The sequence below is a fragment of the Euprymna scolopes genome, chromosome 29, assembly GCF_053919585.1.
Source record: "Euprymna scolopes isolate OS-2025 chromosome 29, ASM5391958v1, whole genome shotgun sequence".
Lineage (NCBI taxonomy): Eukaryota > Metazoa > Mollusca > Cephalopoda > Sepiida > Sepiolidae > Euprymna > Euprymna scolopes.
In genome coordinates this window covers 4,633,813-4,648,044 of record NC_136510.1, presented here as the reverse complement: position 1 = coordinate 4,648,044, position 14,232 = coordinate 4,633,813, and the positions used below count along the sequence as shown (strand labels likewise).

The 14,232-nt window shown below is 36.7% G+C and overlaps 1 protein-coding gene across 1 annotated transcript in view; it reads left to right on the top strand.

Annotated features, from left to right (window-relative positions):
• LOC145252458 (sodium/calcium exchanger Calx-like) overlaps positions 1–14,232 on the top strand; it is a 250,399-nt gene that overhangs the window by 157,042 nt on the left and 79,125 nt on the right. The window contains exons 3-4 of the mRNA XM_080111872.1: positions 3,046–3,113; positions 10,602–10,769. Coding sequence (XP_079967998.1) covers positions 3,046–3,113; positions 10,602–10,769 — 236 coding nt within the window. The remainder of the gene's footprint in view (positions 1–3,045; positions 3,114–10,601; positions 10,770–14,232) is intronic.

The following is a 14,232-nucleotide window of genomic DNA, read 5'->3' as shown; positions in this document are numbered from 1 at the left end:
TATATACATATATATATACATATATATATATATATATATATATATATATATATATATATAAGAAAACGACAATATAAAATATATATATAATAAATTCCACAGCCAAACAACGTCGCAGCCCACAAGAGCCATGACAGTCAAAGAACCGGAAGTCCAAGACTCGAGTTTCGCCCTCATTTGGGCTCATCAGTTAGACACATCCGAACTCAGGATTCGAAACCCGAGCCTCTTGCATGCAAGGCAAACACTCTACCAACTGAGCAAACGCCCTGCACACAAGAATTTCAATTAACCAACACAGATCAAGCAAACCGCGCCGAAATCCGACTGTGAAATGAACCTACTTCGTCTCAACACATATATATATATATATATATACACACACACATATATATATATATATATATATATATATATATATATATATATATATATATATATATATATATATATGTGTGTGTGTGTGTGTGTGTGTGTGTGTGTGTGTTTTGCGCGTTTAATCCACATGAGAATTCGTCAGACTACGAGGATGAAATGCGAAAAATTATGTGTAGTTTAATATTTTTAAACTTACTCCATTGCTTTATCTATGCAGCGAGCACTGTCGAAATAAAAAAAAATGAAAATATTCACAAAATATTTTATGTAGATACACAAAATATTTTATGTATATATGTATTATATATACATATATAAAAAAACATTTAATAAACAGATAAAACTGTTTTAGAACACGTTAAAAATGCAAAATATTATTTTATTCAGAGAAGGAAAAATATGAATAAATGTTTCTTTTTACCTATTTTTTTTAAATTGAAATATTTCTGATATATTTCGGACCGTAACAGATCTATCTTCAGAGAATGAAGTTCTGTTGCCTTTTTTTATTTTCCCTGCAAGTAAAATACACACACACGCACACACGCACATATATATATATATCTTGTAATATCACGTTGACATACCGGTTCTCACCAGATCACCGAAGTTAAGCAACGTAGAGCCCAGCCCCCAGCCAGTACTAGATGAGTGACCATTTGGAAAGTCTAGGCGCAATATGCACCGCGCCGAGTCGTAGATATTTCCAGATTGGTATTTGGGGGCGCTTTAATTCACTGGGAGAGATGCACCCCCCAGTCTTCGTTAAGACATGCATCTAGGAGAAAGAAACTCTGATGTAAAAACCTGTGCCCGGCTGTATACTCTGTTCTGTGACAGCCATCTGTACCGACAAAAGGATTAGTAGTAATACCAAAAACAGTGGTTGGTTCTACACAAAGCCTTCACCACTATAAACAAATCATCTGTGTGGATTTCCGAGCAACTTAGTTGTTGTGGTGGAAGACGTCGAAATTGACGGGAGAGTCCATCATCTTGTAATATGCCTCGTAATATTTTATTCTGAAAATGTTTATTCCGATTCGACAGTCGAAATGATACAGAAAGACTGGGAGATTATATGTGAATATATTTCGTTGTTCGCTAGTGATACGTGTTTTTCGCTCGATTGTTGATGACATTTAAAGTAATTGCCATGGTGCCAACGCTTTTATCATCCACCTTTAGTTTGGTAAAAAAAAAAAAAAAAGAAGGAAGAACTACGACATCTAGTTGTTGTTGTTGCTGTTAGCGAGCGTACTTACGCTGCATTAATTAGGCCCCGGTGGACTTCGCTTATACGACGTCATTAAATCACGATTAAAGAAATGACAGAAACAATGTCGTGGTAAACCTACTACGTTCCGCTACGGGCTATAAAATGGACTATGCAGAGTTCAAACCCTACCGAATCCATTGTGGTAATTTTGATTTTATTTCTGTACTCCTTTTCATCCCTCCCAATCCTATTGTCACTTGAAACGTAAGGGCCTACTATTTGAGATCGTGTCTAACAGGGGAGCTGAGCAGCGAGACGTCTGTTCAAAGTACATTTAAACTTCTGCAGGTTAGTACAATCAAGGAAGCATGAAACAGGTCGGGAATTTCGAAGTCTAACAGTTCGAGTAGAAGACTATATGGCATCTAGGGACCCCAACAATACTTGCAAATGCGGCTCAAAAATTAAATCTATTCTTATCTGATCAACGGAAGATGCGAGTAGACGTGATTCTGACCTACAATATTATCAACGGGGATGTTTATCTATGTTTGGAAGAGGTTTTAGCCCCCAACGTCAAGTAATGATCTTTGCGGTCACCCACAAAAGATGTACTACTGTCGCGTTGGGTTGATTAACGTCAAGAAATACATAAAAAGCAACATCCTCTGTAGTTGTCTCTGTTACGTGTAACAATTTACAAAGGGAGGACGTGAAGATGGTCACTACATCCAGATTTAAAGCCGCATTAGTTTCAGGTTGCATATGCATGTGTGAGGGGCATTTCAAAAGTAATGCCTCCTTTTTTTTATTCATCCCGCCAGAATGGATTAGAGGGGATTGCAAATTACATTGTTACAATAACTGAATTCACGCACTCATGAACTCAAAATTTCATCTCTCTGTTGCAGATATTGATAGTGTGATATTCTATAAAATAAACCCCTATCATGAACTGCGTCAGAAGCAGAGATGCGTCATTGAATTCCTGGTAAAAGGCACTAAGAATGGCGGTGACTTAATAGAAAAATAAATTCTGAGACACAAAAGGTCACTCGTTTCGATTCTATCACTCCCGTCTTCGTAGCTCTTCAACTTTTGTGTTAAGAAATAGGAGACTTTACTTTTATAACGAGCCTCGTATGACAAAGCCATCTCTGACCACCCATGTTCAATTATCGTTCATCGCTGGCAAAATGCATTGAGAATGATGGTGACTATGTAGAAAAATAAATCCTGGAGCACAAAATATCGATCGTTTTAATGATACCATTTCCGCTTTCGTAGCTCTTCAACTTTTTGAGTAAAAAATAGGAGGCTTTAGTATGGAACGACCCTCTAAATAGCTTTCATATCTGTCTCGTTGCATGGCTTGTTGCTTTTTTATTATTTTGACGAGTAAAATTGTTTTTAATTGAATAAAGTGATTCTTTTTTCTTTTGCTTCAGAATTGGGGAATGAAGCAGATTACAATGGCACCCAAGATTCGTCGGTCAACATTATCGAAATATCACGGGTAAGTGCGTATTATATCACGGGTAAGTGCGTATTATATCACGGGTAAGTGCGTATTATTAGCAAATGTTATCCTGTTTATTATAATCTTTTTTTTTTTTAGTATATTAACTCACTATGAGTTTTCACACAAGCCATCGAAGATTTCTATTTGAGAACAACCTGAGGTGTTCTCTGGAGTGTGAGTGACAGCAAGTCTCCCCAGATTTCCAGCGCTCTCCACGTCTTTCAATACCCATCGCAAATTACTCTGTGTTATTGCAACGGTCGTTTACGATTGTTTTTTCGTCGACAGCGACCATTGGTCATCACTGAAATTTAGGTGGTAATAAGCCTCCCTAAGGTTCTCTTTGCACTCATCCAGTGGAGGTCTTATCTAGTTTAGTTAGTGCTTTCTCTCCTCAGTCTTTCCATCCTCTTTGACCCTACTCGACTATTTGGTGTGGTGCCAGTTGATATTTTTGTGATGGTGGTTAACTTATAATCATAAAGTTTCAGTTTTTTATGTTGTTTTTCTTTGTGATTTAATTCTGTAGCAGTTTTTATATGCCCGGATAGCGTCTGTAGCTCACGTGCATTCAAGTGTTTTCTTTAATATTTCAGCTGTTTTCAGTATTACTATTGGTGTTTATTACTGTTGTTTCTGTTTTGTTTTTTATTCAATTTTCACCCCAAACAAGGCACAGTGCCACTTTGAAGCAGGGGGCTACTATCAGGGACTTAATTAGCGGGGTCATTATGAAAGGAGATGAGTAGAAAGATGTTTGTTAACATTACACTTGAACTTCTGCATATCATTGCAGTTGGGAAAGCAGAATCCCGGAAGGGAGTTCCAAAGACCCGCAGTTCTGGGGAAGAAACTATTGGAGTAAAAGGCTTTCTTGCACCTAGGGATCTCTACTGTAAAGGGATGAGACTTAGTAGCTTGTCGGGTTTGTCGGGGGTAGTTACGTCGGGGAGGTACAAGTGTTTGCAGTTCGTCAGAGCATTCACCATTAAAGTATTTGTAGAACAGGCAGAGGGATGCAACATCTCGTCGATGGGACAGAGGCTGAAGCCTAGATGACAGTTCAGGACCTATCAGGTTGGCGACTCTCTTTTGAACCCTGTCCAGGAGCGAGAGACAAGCAGCAGATGCACCAGCCCAGTTGTGACAACAGTACTCCATACATGGGCGAATGGTTGCCTTATAGAGGTATGGGATACTGTCAGGCGTAAGTAGTTTTCTAGCACGGTAGAGGGAACCTTCCTTGCAGCAGCCTTGGCAATGCTCTCAATGTATCTATTCCAGTTCATATTCCCTGTAAACGTTAGGCGTTTAAAAGAAGTACTTTCAGGTAATGTGTTCTTGGCCATTGCTATTCGTGGTAGAGAAGGTTTCTTGTAGTTATTGAAGGAAACAAGCTTAGTCTTAGCAGCATTGAATGTGACCAACCATTTTTGTCCCCATTCCACTACGGATTGGAGGTCATCCTCTAGTGTTTCTGCCATTTCCTTGGATATATGTTCATTTGTTTTCCCCTCGTATCTGTTATAGAGAGTGGTGTCATCGGCAAATATACCCATCTCCGAAACAATATTATCAGGGAGGTCGTTTATGAATATCAGGAATAATAGAGGTCCAAGGATAGACCCCTGAGGTACTCCCGCATTTATGTCATATTGTTTGGATGTACGACCGTCGAGGACAACTTTGATTTTTCTATTAATTAAGAAGAATTTAATTACATTATGAATTCTTCCAGTGATTCCATACGATCTAATTTTCCTTAGAAGACCATCGTGCCATACCCTGTCAAAAGCCTTAGATATATCGAGGGCCACCGCTCTACCCTCCCCTGTTTTATTAATGTTGCTAGGTTCTTGCTATGTAATTTAGTTTCTAAGAGTTTCTTTGTTTTCTCGTTATTTCTTTTTTAAATATTTTCTTTCTTTTCTCTTGATTTGATGATATCTGATTCCAGAACTCCCAAATATGTTCGCATGTTATCCCCATCTTCATACTCTCCGCTGCACTCAGTTCTCCCTTTTCCATCTTTAACATGCTTCTCGTTTTTATTCCGAATTCTATTAGGATGTCTTGTGTTTATGAACATTGGCAGTTTTGTTTTTGTTACTCGTCCATATACATGTGGTGGTTTATTCTCTCTTCTGAATTAGTAAACTTGTATCCAACCTGATATCTCCTTCATATGTTGTTAACTGATATCCTGGCTGTCATGAATAGTAACGGTAAAAGAGAATCCCCTTGGAAATCTCCTTGAATAGTGTTTTTGTCTCGGTTAGCTATTGTTTTCCAGCTGCCAGTTCCAGTTTCCATGTTCCTATTGCTTTTTTAATCAAATTAATACTCTTAGCTGGTATTTTATGTATCCTCAAGTATTATTTATGCTTGAGAGTACCTGTTGTAGGCGTTCTTGTAGTCGCTCTATACCATAGCTATAATTTTTTTCTGCTTTTTTACCGCTTTCAATATCTGTATAACAAGTCGTATGTCCCTCGGTAATCTTTCTGTTCATCGGGAAATAGTTCACGATTACTGAGGGAATTTGTTCTCTCAGTTGTGCTCTTGGGATTTTCTACATGGTTGGTAAGCAGGTTATTGGTCTATGGTTGCCTAGGGTCGTTCATTTTTCGGTGTTGTATTTTTTTTTGTATTCATGTGGTTCTTGTTTTGGTCATCTATTTTGATAAATCTTTTACGTGAACACATCTTACAGTTTTTAAATTACATTTTAACGTATTATTATTATTATTATTATTATTATTATTAATTTTTTCGTGGATACATCTTACAGTTTTTGAATTAGACTTTAACTTATTATTATTATTATTATTATTATTATTATTATTATTATTATTATTATTATTAGCAGTTCAGCCTGTCTTTGCTTGGGCCCTATCTACTGTTCATAACTTTATGTGCACACACACACACACACACACACACACACACACACACACACACACACACACACACACACACACACACACACATATATATATATATTTAAAAGTTTGACTAATGACCAGGTAACCTACATCTAAAATTTAACTTTATGTAAAATTTCAAATGGTTAGACAAAAATTGACTGAGTAATTTGGTAGAGACCGCAAAGGTAAATTTTTTAAAGATTTGATCCGAATTTTGACCCTTTAGCATTCATTGTTTTGGTCCCAAATCGAATTAAAAAGTTAGATCCATGCGCAAGTAACCTACACCTAAAATTTAACATGTTTAGACACAAAATTGGCGGAGGAGTTTGATAAAGTGTTCAAAAGTCAAATCGTTGAACTTTAACCTCTTCACAGCCAAATTTTAGACCGAAAACCGATTAAAAACATTTTCCCAAAATTCAATACTCTTTATATCAAATCTCAGGTCTGTAGATTGAAAATTGACAGAGTAGTTTGGTAGGGAAATGTACACAGACAGACAGACAATGTTACTTATATATATATATATACTAGCAGTTCAGCCTGGCTTTGCTCGGGCCTTATGCACTGTTCATAACTATATATATATATATATATATATATATATATATATATATATATATATATATATATATATATATACTAGCAAAAGTACCCGTCGTTGACTGGGTTCAAAAACAATCTACAAAAAAACGGACTCTGATTTATGATAGGTTATAAAAAGGAGGGGTGTAAAGCAATAGCTTCGAATTTGGGGGTATCAAAACCAAAGCAAAATATGATGAAAGTAAAAATAAAATAGATAAACCCCATAATTTATTATACCATACCTGTTCACACTGAAACACTTATCACAATATTCTGTGCATCTATATTAAAAAACCTTGTTAAACTTTGTGACATATTTCCATTCTATTCTATGGAGGTCAGGCGCGAACGAACACCCTATAATTCTTTCTTTTCTATAATAGTCAACCAAATAGGAGCCTATTCGTGACCACACACACACACACACACACACACACACACACACACACACACACACACACAGACGTTCAGCTTTATATTATATATATATATAATATATATATATATAATATATAATAGTCAACCAAATAGGAGCCTATTCGTGACCACACACACACACACACACACACACACACACACACACACACACACACACACACACACAGACGTTCAGCTTTATATTATATATATATATATATATATATATATATGTATGTATGTATGTATGTATTAAAACGTTTGACTCATCTCCAGGTAACCTACATCTAAAATTTCAAGTGTTTAGACGCAAAATTGGCAGAAGAGTTTGGTAGAGCCTGCAAAGATCAACTCTTTCACTTTTCACCTCTTGCCAGCCAAATCTTCACTCAAAAGCTGATTAAAAAGCTTGATGCATGTCTGCAAATGTAAAATTTAAAATGTTCAGACCGAAAATTGGTTGAATAGTTTTCTAGAAACCGCAAAGGTCAAATCTTTCGAACTTTGACCCCTTGGAGTCAACTTTTCGGCCAAAAACCAAAAAAAAAAAAAAAAAAAAAAAAAGAAGCTTGCCCTATGTCTGAATACACTTTGTGTAAAAATTCAAATATTTAGACCAAAAATTGGCTAGAGGTCAATGTTTTTTAAACTTTGACCCCAATTTTTACTGTTTAACATTTATTGTTTTGGGTCAAATCGCTTGGACTTTTTGACGGCCAAATTTCTGACCAAAAACCGATTAAAAAGATTTTACCAAATCTCAATACCCCTGATGTCAAACCTCGAGTCTGTAGACTGAAAATTGACAGAGCAATTTGTTAGGGAAATGTACACACATAGACACACACAGACAGACAATACACTGGAATTTGGGTTCCGGTCCTCATTGCTCTCCTCCAGTGAGAGTCTGGTTAGTGCTTTCTCTCCTTTGTCTTTTCATAATCATTGACATTTCTCGATTTGGTGTGGAACCAATCTGTTCCGACATAGCATTTTTATTTTATTTTATTTTAGGGAGGGACGTGTCCCCCCACCGCCAGTTTTCTTGGCTAGCAGTGAGCGTGTTCTGTTTTTGTTTTATTTCTATTCAAGTGGCTGGTTAGTGTTCGCAGTTAATGTGAGTTGGTTTCCACATTCCACGATTTTTCTTTACATTTCAGCTGTTTTCATCATTGCTATACGCTGTGCCATTTTTGCATCCCATCTGCTTCTAATTTCTCCATTCATTTTTCGAAGATTTTCGGGATTATTCCTAGTGCTCATATGATTATTGGTGTTACCTTGACTTTCTTTATGTTTCATATCCTTTTCAGCTCTCTGGCTAGTTCCGTGTATTTGCTTTGCTTCTCTGTCTCCTTGATGTTCACCTTGTGGGTTGCTGAAACGGCGAAATCTACAATCTAGCAGAATATTTATTTTTGTTAATTACTATGACATCTGGTCTCCTTGCTTGGATGGTTTTATCCGTTTACACTTCAATGTCGCATAGGATTTTATGATTTCGGTTTTCAAGTACTGCTACCGGTTTGTATTTATACCATTTGTTTGGATGTTCGAAATGTTCTCTGTATTGCCTTCAAGACCTGATTGTATCAATTCTTATGTTCTTTTTGGGCTAGTTTGCTGCATTCATTTCTTATGTGATTTATTGTTTCGTCTCTTTGTTCAGCGTGTCAGCATTTGCCGTTTTCTTGTGTCTTGTCGATCTTGATATAGTTTGTTCTAATGATGTACATTGTGCCGCTGTTAGTAGTGATTCAATCTTTCTGTTCAGGTGTCATTTTCGTAACCATGTTCAAGTGCTTTAACGATTCCCATCTTTTGTCATTGTTAAGCGTCCGTATAGCTGTTTCTCTTCCGTTTTTTTTTCACAACTCATTGCTTGCTTGTCTGCCCTCCATCTTGTTAATTTTGACGATGTTTCTTGCGTCGGTAATTATCATTTCTGTGTTGTACGTTATACATTTTTTCTAATTCTTTTGTTTTGTATCATTCACACACTCTTCTATACTAACCAGTTCTCTTCCCCCTTCTTTCCTTTTCACGTATAGTCGGTCAGCAATATCCTCTGGTTGTAATACATTGTGCATGGTCATAATATTCCTAATCTCCTGATCAATGTACCTCAGTTGTTCTTTGGTCTATTAACGATCTTACTAGTGTTACTAGTGTTACTAGTGTTACTTCCCATGTTTATATTTTTTTGGTTCGAGAAATTTTCTTGTTATTTTTACGTATTCTTTTCCATTATCATTATTATTGGCTTTCACTACAGGTCATCAAAGATCTCATTGAAAATCTGTGCTGTTCTCTGGGAGATGAGTGACAACAAGTCTCCCCAGACGTCCAGCACTCTCCACCTCCTTCGATAGCATTTCCAAATAAATTTGCGTTATCGTAACAACCTTTCACCATTGATTTCTCGCTGGCAGCGGTCATTGGTCTGGATTTTGAGTGGCACTAAGCCTCCCCAAGGTCCCAGTTTTCTTCGCGCTTGTCCAGCGGAGGTTTGGTCAGCGCTCTCTCCTCGGTTTTTCCATCCTCCTTGACCCTTCTCGGCTATTTGGTATCATACTTATTTTTTTTTTGGGGGGGGGGGGAGGAACGGTGATGGGACAATGGGAGGGGATGCGTGATATTATTATTATTATTATTATTATTATTATTATTATTATTATTATTATTACTATTATTATTATTAAATAGGAGTTTTCAGTGATTTCTCAATAACAATGACAAGTGGCGTTCCCTGGAATCTAAGTGATAATAAATCTCCTTAGATTTCCAATATTCTCCGTAATTTTTCTCAACAATGCTAAATAATTTTGCGTTTTCTCAACAACCGTTAACATTGATTTCTCGCTGATACAGACTAGGTGTCGAATTTGGAATAGAAACTAACTTGTTGGGCAGATCAAAAAAATTATTGTTTGGATGTTCGAAAATTATTAGTACTATAGTAAATTCGAGAGCGAGTTAATGCAGTGATTGCAGGTGATTGAATGACTTACTGACTGGATGGTTTTCTTACGAATGATAAAAAATATTTTTTTGTATAGTTTTAAAGGTTAAAAACTTCAAAGACTATATATATATATATATATATATATATATATATATAGTATGAGTAGAGATATTAAAGTTCTTTATTTAAAACGTTGTCAAATTGCAATATGCTAAGAATTTAGAAGCAAAACAAACGATATTATTTTAATTTTATTTTATTTCTCTTGCGTTTTTATAAAATTTCGGTTTAAAACGCCCTATTTATAACAGCTTTTTCCCATCCATTTTAAAGACACACCCGATGTGGTCGATTGGAATTTAATGTTGCGCGTTGGATGCGTTTCTTAAAAACTGGATTCTAATGTAAAAACAAGTTTTAAAATAATAACACTAACCCTGACCGTAACCTTTTTCTCTTAAGGATATGCAAGAATAAGACGTTATACAATGTCGTTTAAAAACCTAGTTTCGTGCAAACTTCAATCTTTATATCGTGAAAACTGTCGTCAATTGCTTCGCGTGTCATTTTGTTTTCACACAGGAGCTGGGAAAGTTACCGAACCTTCCGGCAGACGAAGCTGCGAAGATGGCGGCCGCTACAGTGGCACAAAATCATGCTCACTCTTCAGTTTGGTACAGGATTAATGCCACCCGATCCATGACTGGCGGCCAGAAACTCGTCCCGCAGGTCAGCAAGGCCTTTGCGAATGTAAGTCACATTTTTCTTTATCTTTCTTATTTTTTTAGATAAGAATTGATGATTCGTATTATTTGGATTATTTGGACCACTGTTCTTATTTTGAGTGTTATTTCTAACAACGTTTCGGTCGGTGTAACCTTCGACCTTCAGCACATGTATCTTGTCGGATCAGGAATCATTCTGTCTAACTCGGGGTAGTATGCTCTCGACGGTTTTCGTGGATCAAAACAAAGTGTTCCGTTCGAAAATTCGTACAGATTCTCGAGTTCAAAAGAAAGATTCCCGAGTTCGACAAGATACATCTGAAGAAGTTTGGAGGTTACATCGGCCGAATGTTATGCAAATAACACTTAAGATGAAAATAGTTATCCGAAGAATCCGAATAATGCGAACATCTTTTTGATTCTATTTTTTAAATCATTTTATAACATTTTTTCCTTTTATTGTTTCATAATAAGGAGGAGGAGGAGGAGGAGGAGGAGGAGGAGGAGGAGAAGAGATGTGATCTCCTGGGTGACGTTGCATACAAGGAGTTGCGTGAAATTTTGTTACGGTCACCCGGACCAACAATTCCATATAAAGTTTCTTTTGCTTACCTTACTGTTTATTATCTACTGATAAACCCTATTTCCTATTTCTTTTATTACCCGATAAACATATTGCGTTTTCTTTTGTTATATTTCCTTTTGTCTTTTCTGAATCATAATTTTTCACTTTATCCAACACTTGTTTTCACCGTGAAACTCCTTGATCTCGCTTTTTTACCCGTGGAAGTTATTGGTTCGTCACTAGCTCGCTTCATGTCTACTTTAGTCTACAAAACAACTCACAACTCCGTCAAAACAAAGGAAGCACTTTGCAGAACGTTAAGCTTGCACTAGGCAGCGATTGGCTAACTATTTTTAGCTCCCTGACAACACAAAAATACGTGGTCGGAAAAATACCGGTTAAGCGATTTAGCACTTTCGGAAATTAACGGTATATTGGTAACTCTGTCTGGTAGGGTTAAATAGTCCTAGATTTCGATTTGACGTTTTTGTACGTAATATGCATTACAATTTAGCTTTGAGTTCTCTAACTTCTTTTATTTTAATGGATACATTTTTTAATGAATACATTGTTTACTGGGTACATTTTTAATGGATACATATTTTAATGGATATATTTTTAATGGATACATTTTTAATGGATACATTTCTTATTTTATTATTTACTAGTATTATCGCCCCATTAGCCTTCTCACACTTTTCGACAAAATATTTGAGTCCATAATTAACCAAGCTCTAGTCCATCACCTTACAGATGCTAAACTTCTGACCGACCAACAATGCGGATTTAGGCAAGCCCGTTCAACAGCAGACATCCTAACTGTAATCTCTGAGCGTATATACCATTCACTGGACAAAGTAGGGGAGGGTAGAGCGGTAGATCTAGATATATCTAAGACTTTTGACAGGGTATGGCATGAAGGTCTTCTCAGGAAAATCAGATCATACGGTATCACTGGAAGAATACATAGCATAATAAAATCCTTCTTAGATAAGATAAAACTCCAGGTTGTCCTCGACGGCCGTACATCTAAACAATATGATATAAATGCAGGAGTGCCTCAAGGGTCTATCCTTGGACCTCTATTATTCCTAATATTCATATATGACTTCTCTGACAAAATTGTCTGTGAGATGGGTATATATGCTGATGACACACCGCTCTATAACAGACACGACAGGAAAACAAATGAACACATATCTAAAAAAAAAAAAAATATCAGAAACACTAGAGGACTAAACTTTTTTTCTTCAATAATTACAAGAAACCGTCTATACCACCAATATCAATAGCCAAAGACTCTTTATCTGAAAGTCTATCTTTTAAATTCCTCAGCCTAACGTTCACAGGAAACACGAATTGGAACAATTACATTGAGAGCATTGTCAGGACCGTTGCGAAGACGGTAGGTTCTCTTTACCGTGTTAGAAAGCTACTAACGTCCGAAAGTATCCTGTATCTCTATAAGGCCACAATTCGTCCTTGTATGGAGTATTGTTGTCATATTTGTGCTGGTACATCTGCTACTAGTCTCTCACTCCTAGACAGAGCGAAAAGATAGTCACCAAAATGATAGGTCCTGAACTGTCACATCGACGAAACGTTGCATCCCTCTGGCTGTTCTACAAGTATTTCAATGGTGAATGCTACGACGAACTGCAAGCACTTGTACCCCCTCGACGTAAATACCTCCAATAAACCCGACAAGCAGCTAAATCCCACCCCTTCACAGTAGAGATCCCTAGATGTAAAAGATTCTACTCCAGTAGTTTCTTCCCCAGAACCGCTAGACTTTGGAATTCCCTTCTGGGTCCCTGCTTCCCCAACTGTACTGACATGCAGAAGTTCAAGTGTAACGTGAACTGACATCTTGCTGCCCAACTATCTACATAGTACCCCTGTAGCTTATGTCCCTGATAGTAGCCCCCTACCTCAGAGTGGCAATGTGCCTTGTTTGGGGTGAAAATTTAAAAAGAAAAAAAATTACGAGCTGATTTTCACGAGAAGACCTTCATACCATTTATTCAGTGTCAGTTATATACGATAATTATGATGTCCACAGTAGAGTAGAGTGGGGTGACCTAAATATATATTGTTCGCAAAAGAAAAAATTATTATCATAACTTCAGTAATAATATTAGAGTAGAGCCCTGGGATAAGGTATTAAAAATGAGTAACAAAATGCAGAAGTATATAATACACATGTATATATTCAAATAACATTAGAAATAACATCGTAAGGCGGGGCAAATACCGTAACCAGGGGCCGGAGAAGCATTATATTCCGCCCGAAAACCCGTATCCTGGAGCCACCGTATCCCGGGGTTCTACTGCACTACGTTTTGTAGTATTGTAATTATTAGTATGAATATTACCCGGACTTATAATAAGTTATATAGTTATTGACAGGAATAACGAAGGACATGTTTTTGTATATCAAATATTATCTTCCCTATAGTGCATGTGTATAGATTTTAGTATTAATATTTAGCCGTATCACTAGATTGATTAATGGTTGAAAGATTTTAGCGAACAGCGAGAGAAGACATGACGTGATAAATTGTCGGATCAGTTCTTTAATCAGGGTTAATGAAAACTGCTACCACAGAGACAGTTGTTCAGCTACCAGGGAACAAGATCCTGCAGGGCATTTATTATAGACTTTAGAGACGATAGGGGCCAGCTCAGTAGAGCATTTCTCTACTTATTACTATAGCGGGGATTGTACCGGAACAATTCAAAACTAATTGCAGAACTTGGAAGATTAATGGAATGTGTGTCAAGATAATTGATAACTTCACCCAATGATTTCAAGTATCAGCGCTGAGAATCAGTGTTGGGGTTAATAATTTAGCCAATATTTATACTATTAGTGTGCACTTTTTATAGTTATTAAAAAATAGAATACCGTTGTTTTATTTGG